The sequence below is a fragment of the Ovis canadensis genome, chromosome 7, assembly GCF_042477335.2.
Source record: "Ovis canadensis isolate MfBH-ARS-UI-01 breed Bighorn chromosome 7, ARS-UI_OviCan_v2, whole genome shotgun sequence".
NCBI classification, from domain to species: Eukaryota; Metazoa; Chordata; class Mammalia; order Artiodactyla; family Bovidae; genus Ovis; species Ovis canadensis.
In genome coordinates, this window is record NC_091251.1 from 56,802,936 (window position 1) to 56,824,870 (window position 21,935).

At 37.2% G+C, this 21,935-nt stretch overlaps 1 protein-coding gene across 8 annotated transcripts in view; it reads left to right on the top strand.

The window, feature by feature from the left end:
- HERC1 (HECT and RLD domain containing E3 ubiquitin protein ligase family member 1) overlaps positions 1–21,935 on the top strand; it is a 210,859-nt gene that overhangs the window by 164,916 nt on the left and 24,008 nt on the right. For 5 of the 8 annotated variants that reach the window (XM_069596206.1, XM_069596209.1, XM_069596210.1 and 2 more), the window contains exons 46-61: positions 437–489; positions 1,179–1,379; positions 2,001–2,175; positions 4,809–5,079; positions 5,210–5,423; positions 8,238–8,494; positions 9,243–9,370; positions 10,362–10,489; positions 11,317–11,517; positions 12,831–12,961; positions 14,593–14,792; positions 15,198–15,303; positions 16,485–16,631; positions 16,975–17,076; positions 18,132–18,305; positions 19,554–19,847. In XM_069596206.1, coding sequence (XP_069452307.1) covers positions 437–489; positions 1,179–1,379; positions 2,001–2,175; positions 4,809–5,079; positions 5,210–5,423; positions 8,238–8,494; positions 9,243–9,370; positions 10,362–10,489; positions 11,317–11,517; positions 12,831–12,961; positions 14,593–14,792; positions 15,198–15,303; positions 16,485–16,631; positions 16,975–17,076; positions 18,132–18,305; positions 19,554–19,847 — 2,782 coding nt within the window. The remainder of the gene's footprint in view (positions 1–436; positions 490–1,178; positions 1,380–2,000; positions 2,176–4,808; positions 5,080–5,209; positions 5,424–8,237; positions 8,495–9,242; positions 9,371–10,361; positions 10,490–11,316; positions 11,518–12,830; positions 12,962–14,592; positions 14,793–15,197; positions 15,304–16,484; positions 16,632–16,974; positions 17,077–18,131; positions 18,306–19,553; positions 19,848–21,935) is intronic. The other 3 variants (XM_069596212.1, XM_069596213.1, XM_069596214.1) reach the window with 1 other exon arrangement.

Below are 21,935 nucleotides of genomic sequence, written 5' to 3' on the forward strand. Positions count from 1 at the left end.
AAACAGTCACTGATTTTGTAAACATCTACATACCAGTGGTTTTTATTACATTAGCCTATAACATGAAGGGACTTGCCAGGTGGCTCCTAGTGGTAAAGAACCCACCTGCCAATGCAGGAGACACAGGAGACCCGGTTTCAATCTCTCAGTTGGGAAGATAGCTAATGAGTAAGGAGAAGGAGGAAATGGCAACCCACTCCAGTTTTCTTGCCTGGAGAATCCCATGGACAGAGGAGCCTGGCGGGCTACAGTCTATGAGGTTTCAAAGAGTCGGACATGACTGAGCAACTAACACTTTCACTTTCCATAACATGAAGCATACTTTTTAATTTTATGTTGCTTTATTAATGACCTTTTTAAATGTCCTAATGACATAATTTGCACTTTGGAGTAATTGTTTTATATGAAAACACAATGTTCTTTGTGTTTGCTGCAGGTACAAAGGACAAGCTCCAGATCTTATTGGCAAGCAGGACAGTGTGTATGAAGGTAGTTGTTTTGAGAACCTCTTTATTTCACATGTATTTTTGTATATACCTTCTACTTAACATCTGTTACTAAAACTTAACCTTCATATGTTTCTCTGTATTTACGTACACGTCAACTTAAACTTCCCCCCAAGAGTTCAAGATAGTATGATAGCAATAGCCCTAGTTTTACAAGTCAAGGGAAAAAGACCTGGTTTCTAATATTTTCCCACAGGATGTTAATTTCTGTGTGGTGTGTATATTTTTTCAAAGTAAGTAAAGTATGAAGTATTAATACATTTTGAATTTTCATCCTAGTTGTGGAAAGTAAAAAATAAAGAAGTAAGCATCAGTCTATCTGGAGCATTCATTTATTTGGAATAAGTCATTTCCTAATGATCATGGACAGGGTCAATTACTCTTTGTTGGCCCCATAACAGTATTTGTTATTAGTTGAAACCTCCATTATCAACTGTAACATGTGCTATTGGTTTAAATGGATTTGCTCTCGTCCCTTTCCCTTAGTCCCACTGTGCCTCCAGAGTGCAGTTTAGTTGGGTCACCAGGAGATGGTGCTATATTTTATTTTGTAGGCACTGACTAGGCTTTCAGTCCATCTGCATCTTAGACCTGTCTCACAATAACCATTGCCAGCAGGGTTGTGTCGTGTTTATATTTACATACCATCCATTTTTTCTCTATAAATTCCAGAAGACTGGGACATGTTGGATGTCGATGAAGATGAAAAGCTAACAGGTGAAGAAGAGTTTGAATTACTTGCTGGCCCTCTTGGTTTAAATGACCGCCGCATTGTACCAGAACCAGTTCAGTTCCCTGACAGTGATCCATTAGGAGCATCAGTAGCAATGGTAACAGCAACCAACAGTATGGAAGAGACTCTGATGCAAATAGGTAAACTTGGAATGCTGATTGGCATGGATTTTATAGAGTCTATATTAATTTGCTTCTTAGAAAAGTAAATAATAATGTAGAGGTTAATAATAATGAGTTCAATATTTTCTGTCTCATCAACTATCTTTAGCCAGGTGTTATAATGTTTTGAAGGTATTATGTAAAGTTAACTTCTGATTCTTTTGTTTCTATAAAATATTCAAGTGATAAAAAATTTATAAAATACAAAGTTTTTTTTTAACTATGTGTTAAGAGAAACCTGGAAACAAAAACTATTTTGTAGTATTTTTTAATTTGGGTGAATATGTACTCAAAGCATATTTTTAAAACTATATTTTTTCTATATTTGTTAATATCAGTGGAAATGATACATGAGCAAAAATAAATAAAACCAAAAAAATTTAAGAATCATATTTTTCCTATAATAAATTATTGACTTAGAAATATCTATTTCTCTCAAACCATCTTCTATATAACAAAGTTTTATGGATGAGCAAAATACATTGATTTGCTTTATTTCCTAGTAGCCTAGAACCTAGCTACCTAGGGAAAATTTTTCAGTAGTTTGGCTATTTTTTTCCTTACCTTCTTGAAAACTGAGCAAAATCTTCCATTTTTCAGGTTGCCATGGCTCTGTAGAAAAGAGTTCCTCTGGGAGAATAACACTGGGTGAACAGGCAGCTGCCTTAGCAAATCCCCATGACCGGATGGTCGCTCTAAGGAGAGTGACGGCTGCTGCTCAGGTTCTTCTGGCCAGAACCATGGTCATGAGAGCTCTCTCTCTTCTCTCAGTCAGGTAAGTGTTATTTTCTGCCAAAAGAGGCCGAGTTAGCTGCTTGTACATATCAGACAGGAGTCTGGTATTGTTTGGGAAGAAGAAATAAAAGTTTTAGAAACTTGAATAACTTCTGTTGAATGAAACAAATCAGACAATAGTCATTATTATTCATTCATTCACTCAGTCAGTCAGTCGTTCAATTAATGTTTGGGTCTTTTTAGGCAGAAAATATTGCCATTATAATAACTGAATAAACTGCAAGCATTTTATTATCTGAAATGGGAAACTAAGACCATTGATCCATTTGGTGTAGGGTAAAACTAGAAGGTTGAGTGAGTTTTTCTGCAGAGTTTACCAACTGTATAGCTAAGTCAACCTGCATATTGTGGAGATTCCTGCTGTGTTCATACTGTGGAATGTAATGTTAAAAAAGGGAAGAGAACCAAGAATACTTAAAAGACATCCATTTAAGAAATGATTAAGTAGGGATATTTAACAGTAATCAATGAAGACCGAAGGACCCTGAAAGAAACTGAAAATTTAGATGAGACTGTATGATGTTGACTCAAGAATATAGACAGTTTGGTCTATGGAAAACGAACTTCAAAAACTGACTCATACGTGTAGATCAACATTTGATTTATAATTTGATTTATGACAGTGCTTACATTGCAGAGCAATGAGGAAAGGATAATCTTTTCAGTAACTTGGGCTACGTCAGATAGTTTATTCACTTCAGCAAAAAAATGAGTCTTGGCTCCAACCTCAAACTATATAAAGCCAGTATTTTCAAGTGACTTTTTGGTCTAAATGTAAACATAAATCAGTAACATTTCTGTAAGATAAGGAAGATTTTATTCTTGATCTTGGAACAAGCAGAGATTTCTTAAGTCACAAAAGGCATTCACTTTAAAGAAAAACATTGATAAATTGGACTACATTAAAAAAGAACTTTGGTTCAGCAAAAGTCATATAGGAAGTATAAGTCAGAAAGTAAAAAAAAAAAAGCCCTGGAATGGGAGATGATCTTAGCAATGCATATAACCAACAAAATATATAAAGTATTCTTACAAACCAATAAGAAAAAGACACAAAAAGAAAAATGGACACAATACAAAATAATATAAAGGATCTTGAAATGGTCAATAAACATGAACAAAAAAATGTTCAGCCCCATTACTCTTCAGAGAAATGAAAGTAGGATATACCTACACACCCATCAAAATGGCTAAAATTTAAGAGACTGAGGGGAGAAAAGTGACCATGAGGATGTGGAACATCTAGACCTCTCATACCCTGCTGGTACAGAAATAACTTAGGGTAGTTGCTCTGCAAAACTCGTAGATAGTACCAACTGAAAGTGAGTATTAATGTACTCATGACCCAGGAAAACACTTCTGGGTATATATCCAACAGACGTGCTCACATATGTGTACCCAAAGATGTCGGAAAGAACATCCACTCTTTTGTCGGAAAGAATGGCAGTGCTGTTCATAATAGCCCCATGCTCTCATCTGTATAGAGAAGTGAATTGTGGTAAATTTCATTTATATAGGCAGCCATATCTTTTTCTGTTGCACTCTATTGTGCTTTACAGATATTAGTTTTTTTGTTTTTTTTTTTTAAACAAATTGAAGGTTTGTGGCAGCTCTGAGTTGAACAAGTCTTGTTGGCACCATTTTTCTAATAACATTTGCTCATTTCATGTCTCTGTGTCACATTTTGGTAATTCTTGGACTGTTTCAAGCTTTTTCATTATTGTCATATTTGTTATGATGATCTGTGAACCACTGATCACATCTTTGATGTTACTGTTCTGAAAAGATTACTGAAGGCTTAGATGATTAACATTTTTTAGCATTAAAGTATTTTTAAATTGAGCTATGTATTAGTACATTGTTCTTTTAGGCATAATGCTGTTGCACCCTTAACAGACTACAATATAATGTAAGCATGACTTTCATATGCACTGGAAAACCAAAAAAATTTGGCCTTCTTAATTGCAATATTCTTTTTATTGTCATGGCCTGGAACTGAACCCACATCTGCTGTGGGTGAAAGTGAATAACTGCTGCTAATAATGCAACAGCATGGATGAATCTTACAAGCATAATGTTGAATAAAAGAAGCCAGACATAAGAGAATACACACTTTATTATCCTATCTATATGAAGTTCAAAAACAAGCAAAACTGATTTATGGCCTTAAGCATCAGAATAGTAGTTATTTTTGAGGGCCTGGAGATTGAGAAGGGCCCAGGTAGTCTTCTGGGGTGTTGGTAGTATTCTGTTTCTTGATCTGGAAGGTGGTTACATAGGTTTGTTCAGTTTGTGAAAATTCATGGTTTATGAACATTCCTCTAAATTATACTTTGATAATTCAGGTATACTTCAAGTGTACGTAAATATTTATTAAAACAAAAGTTTCAATAACAGTTTCCAGGTTTTTATTTTTGGACATCTCTTACATACATACATACATACATACATACATACATACATACATACGTACGTACAGTAGGACTTGTATGACTAGGATAGTGGACCTTGCCTTTTATTTTGGTTGTTGGTGCTATGGATTGTATGTGGGGCTCCAGATGGTCACTTAAGTTATTTTCTTTATGTATCTAAAGTGTGTTCTTTTCCTGGCAGTGGTTCCAGTTGCAGCCTGGCTGCTGGTCTCGAATCTCTGGGGCTTACCGATATTCGGACTTTGGTTCGACTCATGTGCTTGGCTGCAGCCGGGAGAGCGGGCCTCTCCACAAGTCCTTCTGCCATGGCAAGTGCTTCAGAGCGTTCACGAGGTGGGCACAGCAAGGCCAACAAGCCCATTTCCTGCCTGGCCTATCTGAGCACAGCAGTGGGATGTCTAGCATCAAACACTCCTAGTGCTGCAAAGCTCCTGGTGCAGTTATGCACACAGGTAGGGGAGCTTTCAGTGCTTTTCTTATTGTATTGCTTATTGCCAACCAATTCCTAAAGAAACTTGTGAAGTAAAAAGTTTCTTTTCCAAAATTAAAAATTAAATGTATTTGTTCTGATTGCCTCTGCAGAACTTGATTTCTGCTGCAACAGGTGTAAATCTGACCACAGTTGACGATCCAATTCAGCGAAAGTTTCTACCTAGCTTTCTGCGAGGAATTGCTGAAGAGAATAAGCTTGTAACCTCCCCAAATTTTGTTGTAACTCAGGCCCTTGTGGCATTACTAGCAGACAAAGGGGCCAAACTGAGACCTAATTATGATAAGTCAGAAGTGGAAAAGAAAGGTAAGTTTCATATGATTTAAATATATAGTCTTTTAATCAATGTTTTTAAAAATGTTGCTGCATTGTTATATGTGATGAATTATATAACAACATATACAGTGGAAGCGACAGATTCAAGGAATTAGATCTGATAGAAAGAGTGCCTGAAGAACTGTGGTTGGAGGTTCGTGACATTGTACAGGAGACGGTGATCAAAGCCATCCTCAAGAAAAAGAAATTCAAAGCGCATACTGGTTGTCTGAGAAGGCCTTACAAATAGCTGAGAAAAGAAGAGAAGCAAAAGACAAAGGAGAAAAGGAAAGATATACCCATCTGAATGCAGAGTTCCAACGAATACCAAGGAGAGATAAGAAAGCCTTCCTCAGTAATCAACGCAAAGAAATAGAGGAAAACAATAGAATTGGAAAGACTAGAGATCTCTTCAAGAAAATTAGAGATACCAAGGGAACATTTCACGCAAAGATGGGAACAATAAAGGACAGAAGTGGTATAGACCTGTCAGAAGCAGAAGATACTACAAAGATGTGGCAAGAATACACAGAAGAACTATACAAAAAAGGTCTTCATGACGCAGATAACCTTGATGGTGTGGTCATTCACCTAGAGCCAGACATCCTGGAATTCGAAGTCAAATGGGCCTTAGGAAGCACCGCCGTGACAAAGCTAAGGAGGTGATGGAATTCTAGTTGAGCTATTTCAAATCCTAAGAGATGATGCTGTGAAAGTGGTGCACTTAATATGCCAGCAAATTTGGAAAACTTAGCAGCGGCCTCAGAACTGGAAAAGGTCAGTTTTCATTCCAATCCCAAAGAATGGCAATGCCAAAGAATATTCAGACTACTGCACAGTTGCACTCATGTCACACGCTAGCAAAGTAATGCTCAAAATTCCCCAAGTGAGGTTTCAACAGTGCATGAACTATGAATTTCCGGATGTTCAAGCTATATTTAGAAAAGCCAGAGGAACCAGTGATCAAATTGCCAGCGTTCGTTGGATCATCAAAAAAGCAAGAGAGTTCCAGAAAAACATCTGCTTTATTGACTATGCCAAAGCCTTTGACTGTGTGGATCACAGTAAACTGTGGAAAATTCTGAAAGAGATGGGAATACCAGACCACCTTACCTGCCACCTGAGAAACCTGTATGCAGATCAGGAAGCAACAGTTAGAACTGGACATGGAACAATGGACTGGTTCCAAATTGGGAAAGGAGTACGTCAAGGCTGTATATTGTCACCCTGCTTATTTAACTTATATGCAGAGTACATCATGTGAAATGCCAGGCTGGATGAAGCACAAGCCGGAATCAAGATTGCTGGGAGAAATATTAATAACCTCAGATATGCAGATGATACCACACTTATGGAAGAAAACAAAGAGGAACTAAAGAGCCTCTTGACGAAAGTGAAAGAGGAGAGTGAAAAAGCTGGCTTAAAGGTCGACATTTGAAAAATGAAGATCATGGCATCTGGTCGCATCACTTCATGGCAAATAGATGGGGAAACAGTGGAAACAGTGAGAGACTTTATTTTCTTGGGCTCCAAAATCACTGTAGATGGTGATTGCAGCCATGAAATTAAAAAACACTTTCTCCTTGGAAGAAAAGCTATGACAAATCGAGACAACGTGTTAAAAAGTAGAGACGTTACTTTGTCAGCAAAGGTCCGTCTAGTCAAAGCTATGATTTTTTCTTTAGTCATGTGTGGATGTGAGAGTTGGACCATAAAGAAGGCTGAGCACTGAAGAATTGATGTTTTTGAACTGTGGCATTGGAGAAGACTCTTGAGAGTCCCTTGGAAAGCAAGGAGATCAAACCAGTCAATCGTAAAGGATATGAGTCCTGAATATTCATTGGAATGACTGATGCTGAGGCTGAAACACCCAATACTTTGGCCACCTGATGCAAAGAGCTGACTCACTAGAAAAGACCTTGATACTGGGAAAGATTGAAGGCAGGAGGAGAAGGAACGACATAGGATGAGATGATTGGATGGCATCACTGACTCAATGGACATGAGTTTGAGCAAGCTCTGGGAGGTGAAGGACAGGGAAGCCTGGCGTGCTGCAGTCCATCGGTTTGCCAAGAGTTGGACACGACTAAGAGCCTGAGCAGTGTTGCAGTCCATCGGTTTGCCAAGAGTTGGACATGACTGAGAGCCTGAGCAATGTATAGTTAAGTTAGATCATAAGAAAAGTGCCTGGATACTTTTTCATTGTACATGGTAATAAATACCAGAAAATATACCAAATTTGTCTTTTTAATTAGATTATTTTATTCGATTATGGTTTGAGTCACCATAGATAATAATTCCGGTAGGTTTCCATAATATAATTTATATAAAGTAGTGCTATTTTTCTCTTTGTCTTAAAACAATATAGTTGAAGGGACTACTTAAATACACTATGTACCCTTCTCTTCACTATTTGGCCAAGAGAGATGGGCTTTTGAATCTATCACGGCAGTCCCTTGATTGGCTATTACAATCACTTTTGAGCAGCAGAAGCCAAACTCTTAATTTTTAGGACATGCTCACTCTGCCCTGGCCTTAAATTGATGGCTGCTGTATTCTGAGTCTGTGCATCCTTAGAGCAAAGACATTTACATACATTGCTTAATGTATGTAAATGTATATTTGCAGTGAATCGTATTTATTGTAGAATTTTATGTGAGATAAGTGCTTTATAACTTGTATGCATATCTTAGTGAAATGATTGCTTAAAAAAATGCTAATTCTTAAAAGATGGGTTAACCCGTTTTTGTTTGTTCACCAGCACCAGCTCTCACCCGGCATCATTTCATTGTTTTGTCTAAGCAGGTTTAACTGCCCAATTGTATGCCCACCCTCCCTGTGACCCTTCTGCTGCAGGCCCTCTGGAGCTGGCTAATGCCCTGGCAGCCTGCTGCCTCTCCTCAAGGCTGTCCTCGCAGCACAGGCAGTGGGCTGCTCAGCAGCTCGTGCGCACTCTTGCCGCACATGACCGCAACAACCAGACTGCTCCACAGACGCTTGCTGATATGGGAGGAGATCTCAGAAAATGCTCCTTTATCAAGTTGGAGGCGCATCAGAACAGAGTACGTATTTTAAGCCCCAAGTGTGTTGATCACCTTATGTAAGATACAATAGTTTCTGCTGTTCTCCAGGAGCTTAAAGTTTAGATCATGGGGTGTGTATATGTGTGTCTCTCTTTCTCTGTCTCTCTCTCACGCACATACGTGTATGCTAAATTATCAGTATTTGCTAGTTACCGACTCTCCTTTCTCTACATGTGTATGTTTTATGCTATATAATCTGATACAAATGGGAACATCAGGTGGGGAATGAGAAGAAAACCAAAGGAATAACCTCACAAAAGATAAGAGCTTACATATGCAAGAGGAGAAGAAATTGACCCTACTGTTTTAATCTAACCCACTGGGCCCCTGAGCAGTGACAACGGAAGTTTAGGAAATGAAGACTGACCTCTACTTTTCCAATTTAAAAATCATTTTTTAGTCTTGTAATTGGTTTTATAGAGCATATTGAATACTTCTATTTTATTGGATTAAAAAACATTTTTTAATTAAACAAACATGTTTAGTTAAGATTGTAACAAGTCTAAGATAATTCAAATGAGTTTGGGCATAGTATTTTAAAGGTATATCTCATATAGGTGTATATTTACAAGCCAATTAGAATTAGACCATGCATATTATTTTATAACATGGACACTTTTACAATTTCATGGTAGATTTATTTTTAATTTGATAGAACTCTTTTAGATTGCAGAATCATTTGAGTTAAAACTTGCTCACATATTGCTGGACTTTTTATCTTTTCTAGGTAATGACTTGTGTTTGGTGTAATAAAAAAGGACTGTTGGCTACAAGTGGCAATGATGGCACCATCCGGGTGTGGAATGTCACCAAGAAGCAGTATTCACTGCAACAGACCTGTGTGTTCAACAGATTGTGAGTACTGATGTTAGCTCCCTTGGGTAACATTTAAAAATAGGAGAATCCTAAACATGCTTCATCTTGGTTGTGTTAGTATAATCAAATTGTGACTAAAGTTTTTTACAATTTTTTATTTCAGAACAGTTTCTAATGTGTTGTTTTTTGTTTTTTGCAAGATAATATTTAATTAATTAATCAATTTTTGGCTGCACTGGGTCTTCATTGCTGGGCGTGGGCTTTCTCTAGTTGTGGTGAGTAGGGGGTACACTCTAGTTGCAGTGCACGAGCTTCTCATTGTGGTGACTTCTCTCGTTGCGGAGCACAAGCTCTAGGCACAGGGGCTTCAGTAGTTGCGTTGCACAAACTTAGCTGCCTCTCAGCATGTAGAATCTTCCCAGACCAGGAATCGAATCCCTGTACCCTGCATTGGCAGATGGTCTCTCAACCACTGGACCACCAAGTCCTACTAAATAGTAACTTAGAAGATAAAAATACTGTCAATATCTGGACTTACTAGAATTAAATCAAGGTCTACTCTGCTAACATGTTCAATTCTACAAAACGGTAGGCTTATTTTCCATCATTCTTCAAGGATTATTTAGGAATTAAGAGTAATGATATTTCTTCTGTAGCACAGTATAGTATCTTTTCTATTTTTATAGCTAAATATAGAACTTCCCTAGCTATTAGGCAAGCAAGAATCCATATGCCCTGAGTAATAATCATATGTATAAACCATGCAGAATCAGAGTATCTTTGTTGACAAATTATGTAGTACATTAAATGATGAATTGTCTAAGTAATACTCTGTTGTAATTCTACAATTTTCACATTATGACAAACACTAGCAATTATGTGATTGTCAAATACTACTAGCCAAGCTTTTGAAATGTAAGAGTCTCTCTTTAAGTACTATCGTCTATATAAAACTCTTATTTTAAGATTCAGAATTTAGTTTTCTTTTGGATGATGGGTTAGAACTCCATACTTATCTGTTGTATTCTAGGGAAGGTGATGCTGAGGAAAGCCTAGGATCACCCAGTGATCCAAGTTTCTCACCTGTTTCCTGGAGTATCAGTGGCAAATACCTAGCTGGGGCTTTGGAAAAGATGGTGAATATCTGGCAAGTTAATGGTAAGAGTCACATAAATACTAGTAAACTACTGAAGGAACTCTTTCTCTTAACCTTCTAAGTTCAAACATTGGCTTCCCTTCACCTTGAATCTCACAATCTGTTTACCAGCTGTGCAAATCTATGCATAGTATGATTTAAATTAAAGAAAGAGTGTTCGTTTCCTGACTTTCATTTCTGAGAGTATCAATTAACCTGGTAATTTTAAACTAAAAATTCCTTTTATATACGATTGAGCATTCAGTCTAGGATTAGAGAAGTAGCAATCACTACATTTCCAGCTATGTGTTCTTTTGAATCAGTTGAAATATTTCTGTTAATTTTGTCTCTTTCACAGGTACAAACTCTTGTTGATTTTTAATATATCTCTGGAAAATAAAAATTATTGTAATCTTCAGCTTACCAGTATTTTTGTTTGTTTTTGCTTAATTGAGAAATTGCTAGCCTTAACTATAGATGAATTTCATATGTTAATTTGGTTTTCAGTAATTATTAGGAAGATTAAGTGACATTTGTTTACTGATTATTTTCCTTTATTCTTTCTCATATAAAAGCTATCTCTTTTTGTTATTAATAGTTTCAGAAAAACTCGATTTGATAATCAAATGTAGTATATAAATGAAGGATCCAGCCTTGCAGTCTTATTCATTAGTAGGCTATTATGAAATTGGGAACTGCTTTGGGCGTGCTGCGATTCATGGGGTCGCAAAGAGTCGGACACAACTGAGTGACTGAACTGAACTGAACTTGAGCGTGTTAAATACTACTTGCTTTTGTTATTACTCTTAAGAATTAAGTGACAACTAGTTAACATTTTTTCCTTATCTAGGAGGAAAAGGGTTAGTAGATATTCAGCCTCACTGGGTATCTGCTCTGGCTTGGCCAGAAGAGGGTCCATCTACAGCCTGGTCAGGAGAGTCTCCAGAATTGTTGTTGGTGGGACGGATGGATGGATCTCTAGGACTGATTGAAGTTGTTGATGTATCCACCATGCACCGTCGAGAATTGGAGCATTGCTATCGAAAGGATGGTAAATGATTAGACTTGTATCTGGTTGAGAGTGTTCCCTCTGATCAAATAGATATACTCTTTTGGCAAATGCTGAGTAAATATTACTTTTGGTTTTGTTTTCTAAATTGCCTGGTTGGTATTTCATTTTATCTAGCTGCTAAGTTGAAAGATAGTTGTCTATCAACTCCTACCACACATTACTGCCAAAATAAGACCTAAATTACTATTTATCTTTTGTGTAAGTGTCTGAACACTTATAGTGTTCTCGAGGGCTCCCTAGAAAGTTGAGAATGTCCAAGAGGAAAAAAGATAATAACCATTGATGGAGTTGAAATTGTTAACTAATGTGTGAAATTAAGGAAATGAAAAAGGAGGAGGAGGGGAGGGATGTTCCTGATTTGAGAGTCATACTAGGAAGCCTTTCACTTATTTTCTCGCTCTTCATTTTGGATGGCTTGGCATCATACTGAACAGTTCTATTAGATGATTTGGGGGAGTAGGATATCTCAAAGATCCTAGTCCCAGCTTCTGTGGTACTCTTTTAACAGAATAGAATAGGTTTTTTGGTTTTTGGGTTTTTTTTTTAGATTTTTAAAATAATACCATCATATGGTTCAAAATTTTTAGTTTAAAAAGATACAGTAGGAAATTCCCTGGCAGTCCAGTGGTTAGGACTCTATTTCCACTGGAGGGGACACAGGTTTGATCCCTGTTCAGGGAACTAAGATCCCACATGCTACATGGCATGGCAAAAAAAGAAATAAAAAGGTATACAATGCAAAGCCTTTCTCACATTTACTCAACTCCCATGTCCCCATTGTACTCCCACAGAAACTGTTTTTTACTTCTTTTGTAGCCTTCTGGTGTTACATATACTAAAATAAATATGGATATAGATTGTTAGAATATAACATGTTTGATAGAATATGCAAACACACAGAATAGGCAATATTAAGCAAAAGAAAGGGTAGGTAATTTTTTACCTAAGAGTTGGATTATTTCACTTGTTAGTTTCATGGTAGATTGTGTCCAAAAGGAGAGAGCCTAAAATGACTTAAAATCAGCAAGGGAATTCAATTTTTGTTTCAAAAGAATGAAAGATTAAAAATGAGATACTCTTTGTCACTTACAAATAACACCTTTAAAGTGGGTTGCATGAAATCCCTGCTCTAAGCCTACATTTTGTCTAAATGCATTAAAGAGATGTGTGTAAACTACTTCCGGTAGTTGTAGTGGTATATATTTGTTGCAAAATCTCTTTTAAAGTGAGACAATGACAAATAAGTCTCTCATTTTCTTCTTTAAATTTTTATTTTGTTTTTATCATGTTAGTGTCTGTAACTTGCATTGCTTGGTTCAGTGAAGACAGACCATTTGCAGTGGGATATTTTGATGGAAAATTGTTATTGGGAACAAAGGAACCACTTGAGAAAGGAGGCATTGTTCTAATTGATGCACATAAGGTAAAGCATCTTTACCAAATGATTACTTTTTCTTATTTTATACTGTAGTATTGCTTGATACTAGTTTCTCAAAAAATGTTTTTTACCTCAGTCACTTGTGATTTAATATTCTGTTGTTATACTAAGTTTTTGGACCATGTATATAAATGGAGAAGTCTGTGTAAGAAAGCCATTGAGTTAAGAGATAAAACCGAAACAGTGAAATAGGATACCTTGGTCAGAGTACCTCCCAGTAATGCTAGAAATTCCATATATGAAGAATGATTCTGTTACCTTAAACAGAAGTTACCAGGTCAGAAGCTTATGGGGCCACTAGTTAAGTAACATAAATTCATGAAGCCAGTGGTTGGAACGTGTGAAGGAGGGTAAAAAAAGTCAGAAGAATAGAGCTTATTATACAGAGTGAAGTAAGTCAGAAAGAGAAAAACAAGTATTGTGTACTAGCAGATATATACCCGCTCCAGTGTTCTTGCCTGGAGAATCCCAGGGATGGGGGAGCCTGGTGGGCTGCTGTCTATGGGGTCACACAGAGTTGAACATGACTGAAGCGACTTAGCAGCAGCAGCACATATATATGAAATCTAGAAAGATGGTACTGATGAACCTATTTGCTGAGCGGTAGTGGAGACACTAGACATTGAGAATAGACTTATCGACACAGCTGGTGGGAGAGGAAGGAGAGGGTGGGATGTATAGAGAGAGTAACATGGAAACGTACATTACCATATGTAAAATAGATAGCCAGTGGGAATTTGCTAATATGACTCAGGGAACTCAAATGAGGCTGGGGAACAAACTAGAGGGGTGGGATGGCAAGGGAGATGGGAGGGATGTTCAAGTGGGAGGGCCCATGGGTAAACTTATGGCCAATTCATGTTGATGTTTGGTAGAAACCAATACAATATTGTAAAGCAATTATCCTTCAATTAAAAATAAATTTAAAAAAATCAGAAGAACCCAGTGAAGACAACCGTATAAACATAAAACATGTCCCAGATTCTATAGTATTAGCTATTTTTAGTGTAAGAGATTCTTCTTTTAAAAAAAAAAACCCTCTCCTTTTTCATATTTTGATAATCAGTAGTCAATAAAAATAACTTTAATAATGGCAATGAAAGATAACATTTTCCTTCTGAATTAGAATTTCATAATTCATTCATCCAAGTAGCATTTATTGGGCTTTGACTGCAGCAAATATGTATAATGCAGCAAATATATATATTTTAATATATATATATAAATGATGAGTTAGTTAGTGGTTGGAAATAATGTAATAGTATCTGATTTGCATAAAGTGTCCATTTCAAAATATTTGAGTGATAGAAGTATGAAGAAATGAAGTGAAGTTGCTCAGTCGTGTCTGACTCTTTGTGACCCCATGGACTATAGCCTATCAGGCTCCTCAATCCACGGAATTCTCCAGGCAAGAATACTGGAGTGGGTTGCCATTTCCTTCTCCAGGGGATCTTCCTGACCCAGGGATCAAACCTGGGATTCCCACATTAACAGACAGACGCTTTACCATCTGAGCCACCAGGGAAGTGATAGAAGTATAGGTCATAAATTACTAAGTTTTAAGTGTTTGTAAAGCAAGTATTACTATGATATTTTTCTCCCTCTACCATTTTAAGGATACTCTTATTAGTATGAAGTGGGACCCAACGGGTCATATTCTTATGACATGTGCCAAAGAAGAAAATGTGAAACTCTGGGGACCAATTTCAGGGTGCTGGCGCTGTCTGCATTCACTCTGCCATCCATCTATTGTAAATGGCATTGCTTGGTGCAGCCTTCCAGGGAAAGGATCCAAGTTGCATTTACTGATGGCCACGTATGTTATAAATTTGTGTGTGTGTGTGTCTTAATCTTTATATTAGTGTAGGCTGTTACTTGCATTTTAAGTGTGGCTTCTCAAGAATTTTAAACTGTTTATTACCAGTTATTATTCTTAAAATGTATAATACCATAAGATCACCTTAGAGAAATAAAGAACAGTTTTCCAATGTGAAGCTTCAGCTGTGCAATCCAAAGATATGCCATCTTCTTTACCCCATATAATATTGGTAAAAACATGGGTCCTACTTGTATTTCTTATGAAATTATAGCATACCTACCACAAATAAATTTTTAAAATATATTGTAGTAGTTCTGTCAGGTCTTAATTGATTGCTGTTTGAAAATATTTTTACTTCTACATATTGACATGGTTTGGTTTTATGTGATCAAATTTTTCAAGTGGCTGTCAGAGTGGCTTAGTATGTGTTTGGCGTATTCCCCAAGATACCACACAGACCAGTGTGACCAGTTCAGAAGGATGGTGGGACCAGGAATCAAGTTGCCAGGTAAGTTTTCTACTGTTTTTTCAAGACTTTATCTGAAACCTTAGATAGCATGTGTTATCAAATAGTCCTCCTATTGGTATCTCAAATGTCAAGAATAGTTAGGGAAATGTGAATAATTGTCATACTTTGTGTGCTTTTTGAATTAGCTTTCTTTATTATTATTATTTTTTTGTAAGTCAGAGATACCACAATTACTTGTTAAGGGGAGATACTCAGTAAATATCAAGTGGTGATCATTTATGGTATATAATTGACACTACCAATAGGTGAGTCCCAAGTTAAAGGTTTTTGGTACAGTGAAGTAGGAACACCACAGGAGCACTCCTATCTGAAGTATCTCCTACTGAAACCAGAATTCCATCTATAGAACCATTCCTTTACGTTAAAAAGAGGTTAAAAATTAGACTAGACAGGAAATTTCCTGGTGGTCCAGTGGTTAGGACTTGGCACTTTCACTACTAGGAAGAAACTACCACAGGAGCAGAGGTAGGAGCACTTGAGATAAATCTGATTTGCCCTCTCTGCTAAAAAGTAGCCCTTTGGACAGGCCTTAGCTATCTCATTGCTAAAACCTGCAGAGCAAACATGAGATTAAGTTGAGGTTAAATACCATGTGACAGACAGAACCATAACAGAAAAAGGAACCTGTTTGTATAGCACCAGCATGTGCAATTCACAAATGTTAGAGGCGAAAAATGAAAATTACATAAAGCAAAATTTGAAAATTAAAACACTCATTAAAAAGTAGAAGTGGCCTTCCCTGGTGGTCCAGTGGTTACGACTCTGCACTTCCATTGCAGGCGATGGGGCTTGATCCTTGGTCAGGGAACTAAGATCCCACATGTTTCATGGCAGTGCCCCATCCCCCCACCCCACCCCCACCCCACCCCACCCCCCGCAAAAGGTAAAAGTTAGAATTTTTCCTATTTCTGAGGGATAATTGAAACAAATGTAGTCTGTTTGAAGAGTAGGGAACTAGATTACAAGTACAACAGAAAAAAGATGAAATAGCATCAGTGAAGGAGAACCAGATTCGTATCTTATTATTTTCTGTCAGGCTAACCCTTATGAGAAGGTTGTCCTTCCCTCTTCCCAACTTTATACTGAAATATAAAATTTCCAAGAATGAATTATAAATTGTTTTAATTTCAATATTTGTTAAAAATAAAAATTAATTGCAGGATGGATATAGGAAATCAGTTGGAGCCAAGTGTGTTTATCAATTGCGAGGACACATCACCCCTGTCCGGACTGTTGCCTTTAGTTCTGATGGGTTGGCCCTGGTGTCTGGTGGATTAGGTGGCCTTATGAACATTTGGTCTTTAAGGGTAAGAGTATAGATGTTATTTTCATCTTCAGAAATGTTTTTATATTAATTTATATACAGTAAAAGTTAACCAATCTTAGGAATATTTTGTGTAATAATATCTTGAATATTGAAGAAACCCTTTTCAGAATTCTCTGCCCTTTAATTTTTCTTAGTGATATATTTTTAAAGTTCTTTAAAAAAAGGCCCTAGAAAATTGGATAGTAATATGCAGTTGGACATTGCCAAATTTAGCTAAATGTAGGTTTTAGAATAAGTTTTTGTGAATGTTAAGTATAAATTTAAAATGTAAGTAATGGCTAACCAGTTAAGGAGTGTGTATTGGTGAATGCATTTCATTTTAGGATGGCTCTGTCTTGCAAACTGTTGTGATTGGCTCTGGAGCCATTCAGACCACAGTGTGGATTCCAGATGTTGGGGTGGCTGCTTGCTCAAATAGATCAAAGGTAATTTTATAATTAAATCATAAGTTGTTAACCTCTAAGGTATCTTTGAAATTGTAGTCCAAGAATCCCACTTTACAGAGAAGAAAACTGATATCCAGAGGGATTATTACTTGCCCAAGATAATGCAACTATCTAGTGGCAGAAGGAAAACTAGAACCTAGTACTCTTCTATACACTATACTTTGGGGGAAATGCTTAATTATTGAATGACTTTCCACTGGAAGTTATAAAGAGAACTTTTTACTTTCTGCCATGATTTTTGAGATAGGACTAAATTATCTTAAAACAATTTTCCCTTAAAAGAAGGACCACCTCATAAACCTTTCGCTCAAGTATTCAGAATAGATCTTGGCTTTCAAATTTAATGTTCTAGTAAAAAATACTAGCCCTCTTCTGTGAAATAATTTTGTGATGACATTATCTCTTACAGCCCATGGGGTCTCAAAGAGTCAGACACAACTGAGCGACTTCACTTTCACTTTATCTCTTACAATATTGCTTTTCATACCCCTAATGGGTAGTGCCAATATCCTGCTTTGGTTTACATTTTATGTGGTTAAGTAATATTAAAATAGAGCTATAAACATGCATGAACAGTCCTACTAGATGTAAAATGTAGACTCGGACCATAGATAGTAGTGGACTGCATAGAATAAACCATAGGGCCATAGGGCAGTGCTGCTTCTCCTGTAGATGTGTGTCAGTCAGCAGAGTACTGCTTCCTCTAGTATCCCTTTGATCATGTCAGACTGTTAGAATATACTGGATGATTTTCCTAGAAGTCCTATGAAATAGCAAATAATTAATGTCTCTTTAAGAAGAATCAGCTAATCCAAGGTAGTTCACAAATTTTATACTTATTTCTTATTCACTTGTTTTCCTAGAGAAAATTTAGGATATTTTGAAGTTCTAGGCATTAAAAGTATAGCAAAAAATGTCTAAAAGGCAAAAGTATTTAATGCAGTTATTGGAAGGAATTTCTCATATATAAATGGTGGTGGAATTGTCTCTTTTATTTAAACAAATATCATGTGGCATGGTTTCTTTTTCATCAGGATGTTTTGGTCGTGAATTGTACAGCAGAATGGATTGCTGCCAATCATGTTTTAGCAACCTGTAGGACAGCACTGAAACAACAAGGTATTCTAGGATTAAACATGGCTCCCTGCATGAGAGCATTTCTGGAGCGGCTACCCATGATGCTTCAGGAGCAGTATGCATATGAAAAGGTAATTGATTACAGTCACTCTTGCAGATATACAGATGACTGGTGCTTTGGAATTTGAACTGTAGCTTTGAATTTATCCCTTAAAAGTATGAGATCTGAGTAAAATAAGTGGGGCTATTTGGGCAGAAGCAAATGAAAAAAAGTCATGCCTAAAATAATCCTAAACCTGCTTTTACTTTATTTTAGTGGGAGTAAAATTTTTAAATAACCCTCAGATTTGTATAGTGCTTCTGTCATTCTTTTTCAGATTATTTGTTCATTCAAAACCTCTTGAAACCCCTGTACTTCAGAGTACATTATCTTCCCTTTTCTAACCCAAATATCTATTTTTGTGTAGCTTTGCTATCCCAAAGTTGGGAGGTGGAGTGGATATGGGCATCAGAGTGAATATCCTGTCCGCTTAATCAGGTGAATCTTTGTGGAAAGTTTAGTGGAAGAGCTAAGGTTGAACTAAATAAGTAAGGTCGTTAAATACTAGAATGGGAAATATGGAGTTTGGACTTGGTGCCCAGGTCATGATCCTGTGTAACCTGTCTTCCAGCCCTCAGTAGTCACAGCATGCTGCTCTGAAGCTAAGTTCTTTGGGGTTTTTTCCTTTTTGTTTGTTTGTTGCTGTGCTATACTGATCAGCTGTTACCATACCCAGTTAATTTCAATGAGGTTTGCCAAGGTTTTCTTTTCTGAATCACTCAGTCACTCACAAAGTTGCTCTAGTACATCTAGGGAGGACCATGGAAGAAGACTGTCTTTGGTGGCTACCAGGGTTCTTTTGGTAAAGGAGGAAATGTGAGAGGGTACAGGTCTCCATGGTTCAATTTTCTGCCCTTTTTTTGCTATTGTGAACTAACAACAAAAAACTGTAAAACTGTAATGAAAATATGCAAATGCAGTGTAGTGTCTTGGATTGAATCTTGGAGCAGAGAAAGAACATTAATGGGAAGCACCATGAAGTTCTATGGTTTAATTATTATTGTAACCAATGTTAATTTCTTAGTTTTAATTAATGTACCATGGTTATATAAGATGTTAACATTAGAGGTGATTGGGGTTTTATAGGTGATTGGGGTTTTATAGGAATTCGCTGCACTAATCTCTGTAACTCTCTATGTGCCTAAAATTATTTCTAAGTAAAAAGCTTAAAAAAGAAACAGTAAAGTTAAAATATGACTACAGGCTTTCAGAATGCAATAGGCTAATTTATAATATTTGGCAGAGGCCCTTCAGCATCGTATCCTTGCCTTTCTGTTAGCCTCATGTGGTTTGTGGAGACCAGCTTGTTCACAGCCCCTATATGCAGTGTCTGGCCTCCCTTGCGGTGGGACTTCATCTGGATCAGCTGCTGTGTAATCCGCCAGTGCCCCCACACCACCAGCACTGCCTCCCTGACCCTGCATCCTGGAATCCAAATGAGTGGGCCTGGCTAGAGTGTTTCTCCACCACCATAAAAGCTGCTGAAGCCCTGACCAATGGAGCACAGTTTCCAGAGTCTTTCACTGTTCCCGATCTGGAGCCTGTTCCAGAGGATGAGCTTGTACTCCTGATGGTAAGTGTAGTATGAGCTACCACTGTATGTAACTGAGATTGTGTTACATGGATGTTTAACAAATAGCAGACCAACAGGAAGTATTTGCTGGCTTGAATAGAGCAAGAAGCGCACCGTTAGATAAACTCAAAATATTTCACTTTCAGATAGTCACATTCAGTCTGAGAAAAGGTTTCTATGGTGACAGGGATTGATTATGAGAATTGTGGAGTTTGTATAAACTTGCTGGTTTTCAAAAACATCATCTCATATTTTCTCATTTTCTTGTTCTTAGGTATCTTGTTAGTATACATACATATTTGTAAATATATTTTAGCATCTTTTCCTGGCCATCTTTTTAGATTTATTCCACATATAGATTCTAAATTATTTAACACTTCAAACATGTTTAATAGAACATGAGAAGGCATTTTAGTTGTCATTTCTTTGTGATTGTATTTGAGAGTGTCTAGATACCAAACTGTGATAGAGATAAAATGCCTGGGTAGATAGTGCAGGCCAGCAGTTGATCTAACAACCCCCTTACCTAATTAAGATTTATATAAACAAACATTTGAATATATAAATACACATACAATGTAAATTATTGTATGTTGTTCATAAATTCAAATATATATTCACATATTTGAATATATTCATTTATTGAATATTTATTCATTGATAAATGAATTTATTGGTTCATTTATTGAATATATTCATATATTTATAAATGTGAATTGAAGAAAATGAGCAAACTCCGGGCGATGGTAAAGGACAAGGAAGCCTGGCGTGCTGCAGTCCATGGGATCGCAAAGAGTACGACACGACTAAGTGACTAAACAACAAGAACAATCTAAATATAGATTATTTTAGTCAGGAAGTATTCTTCTGAGCTCATTTCTCTCAAGTATGTCATATGTAGATGAGGAAAATGAAGCCTAGCAAGATGAAGTGACCTGCCCACAACTGTTCGAGTTCACAGGGATGGTGGCTCCTGCAAATGACCTTGTACCTGTGGGTGCTCAGAAGTGATTAGCTTTGAATCTCCAATGTGTTAGTGATAGTTGATAGTAAAAGTGTTTATCACCTCAGTGCAGTTCAGTCGCTCAGTCATAAGCGAGTCTTTGCGACCCCATGAACCACAGCATGCCAGGCCTCCCTGTCCATCACCAACTCCCAGAGTTTACCCAAACTCACGTCCATCAAGTCGGTGATGCCATCCAACCATCTTATCCTCTGTCGTCCCCTTCTCTTCCTGCCCTCAATCTTCTACCCCATCAGGGTCTTTTCCAATGAGTCAGATCTTCACATCAGGTGGCCAGAGTATTGGAGTTTCAGCTTCAACATCAGTCCATCCAATGAACACCCAGGACTGATCTCCTTTAGGGTGGACTAGTTGGATCTTCTTGCAGTCCAAGGGACTCTCAAGAGTCTTCTCAAGAGTCCTCTCTCAAGACTGTCAAAGAGTCTTCTTTGAACTTCTCCACAGTTCAAAAGCATCATTTCTTCAGTGCTCAGCTTTCTTTATAGTCCAACTCTCACATCCATACATGACTACTGGAAAAACCATAGCCTTGACTAGACAGACCTTTGTTGACAAAATAATGTCTCTGCTTTTTAATAAGCTATCTAGGTTGGTCATAACTTTCCTTCCAAGGAGTAAGCGTCTTTTAATTTTATGGCTGCAGTCACCATCTGCAGTGATTTTAGAGCCCAGAAAAATAAAGCCAGCCACTGTTTCCACTGTTTCCCCATCTATTTCCCATGAAGTGATGGGACTGGATGCCGTGATCTTCGTTTTCTGAATGTTGAGCTTTAAGCTAACTTTTTCACTGTCCTCTTTCACTTTCATCAAGAGGCTCTTTAGTTCCTCTTCACTTTCTGCCATAAGGGTGGGGTCATCTGCATAGCTGAGATGATTGATATTTCTCCCGGCAATCTTGATTCCAGCTTATGCTTCTTCCAGCCCAGCGTTTCTCATGATGTACTCTGCATAGAAGTTAAATAAGCAGGGTGACAATATACAGCCTTGACATACTCCTTTTCCTATTTGGAACCAGTCTGTTGTTCCATGTCCAGTTCTAACTGTTGCTTCCTGACCTGCATACA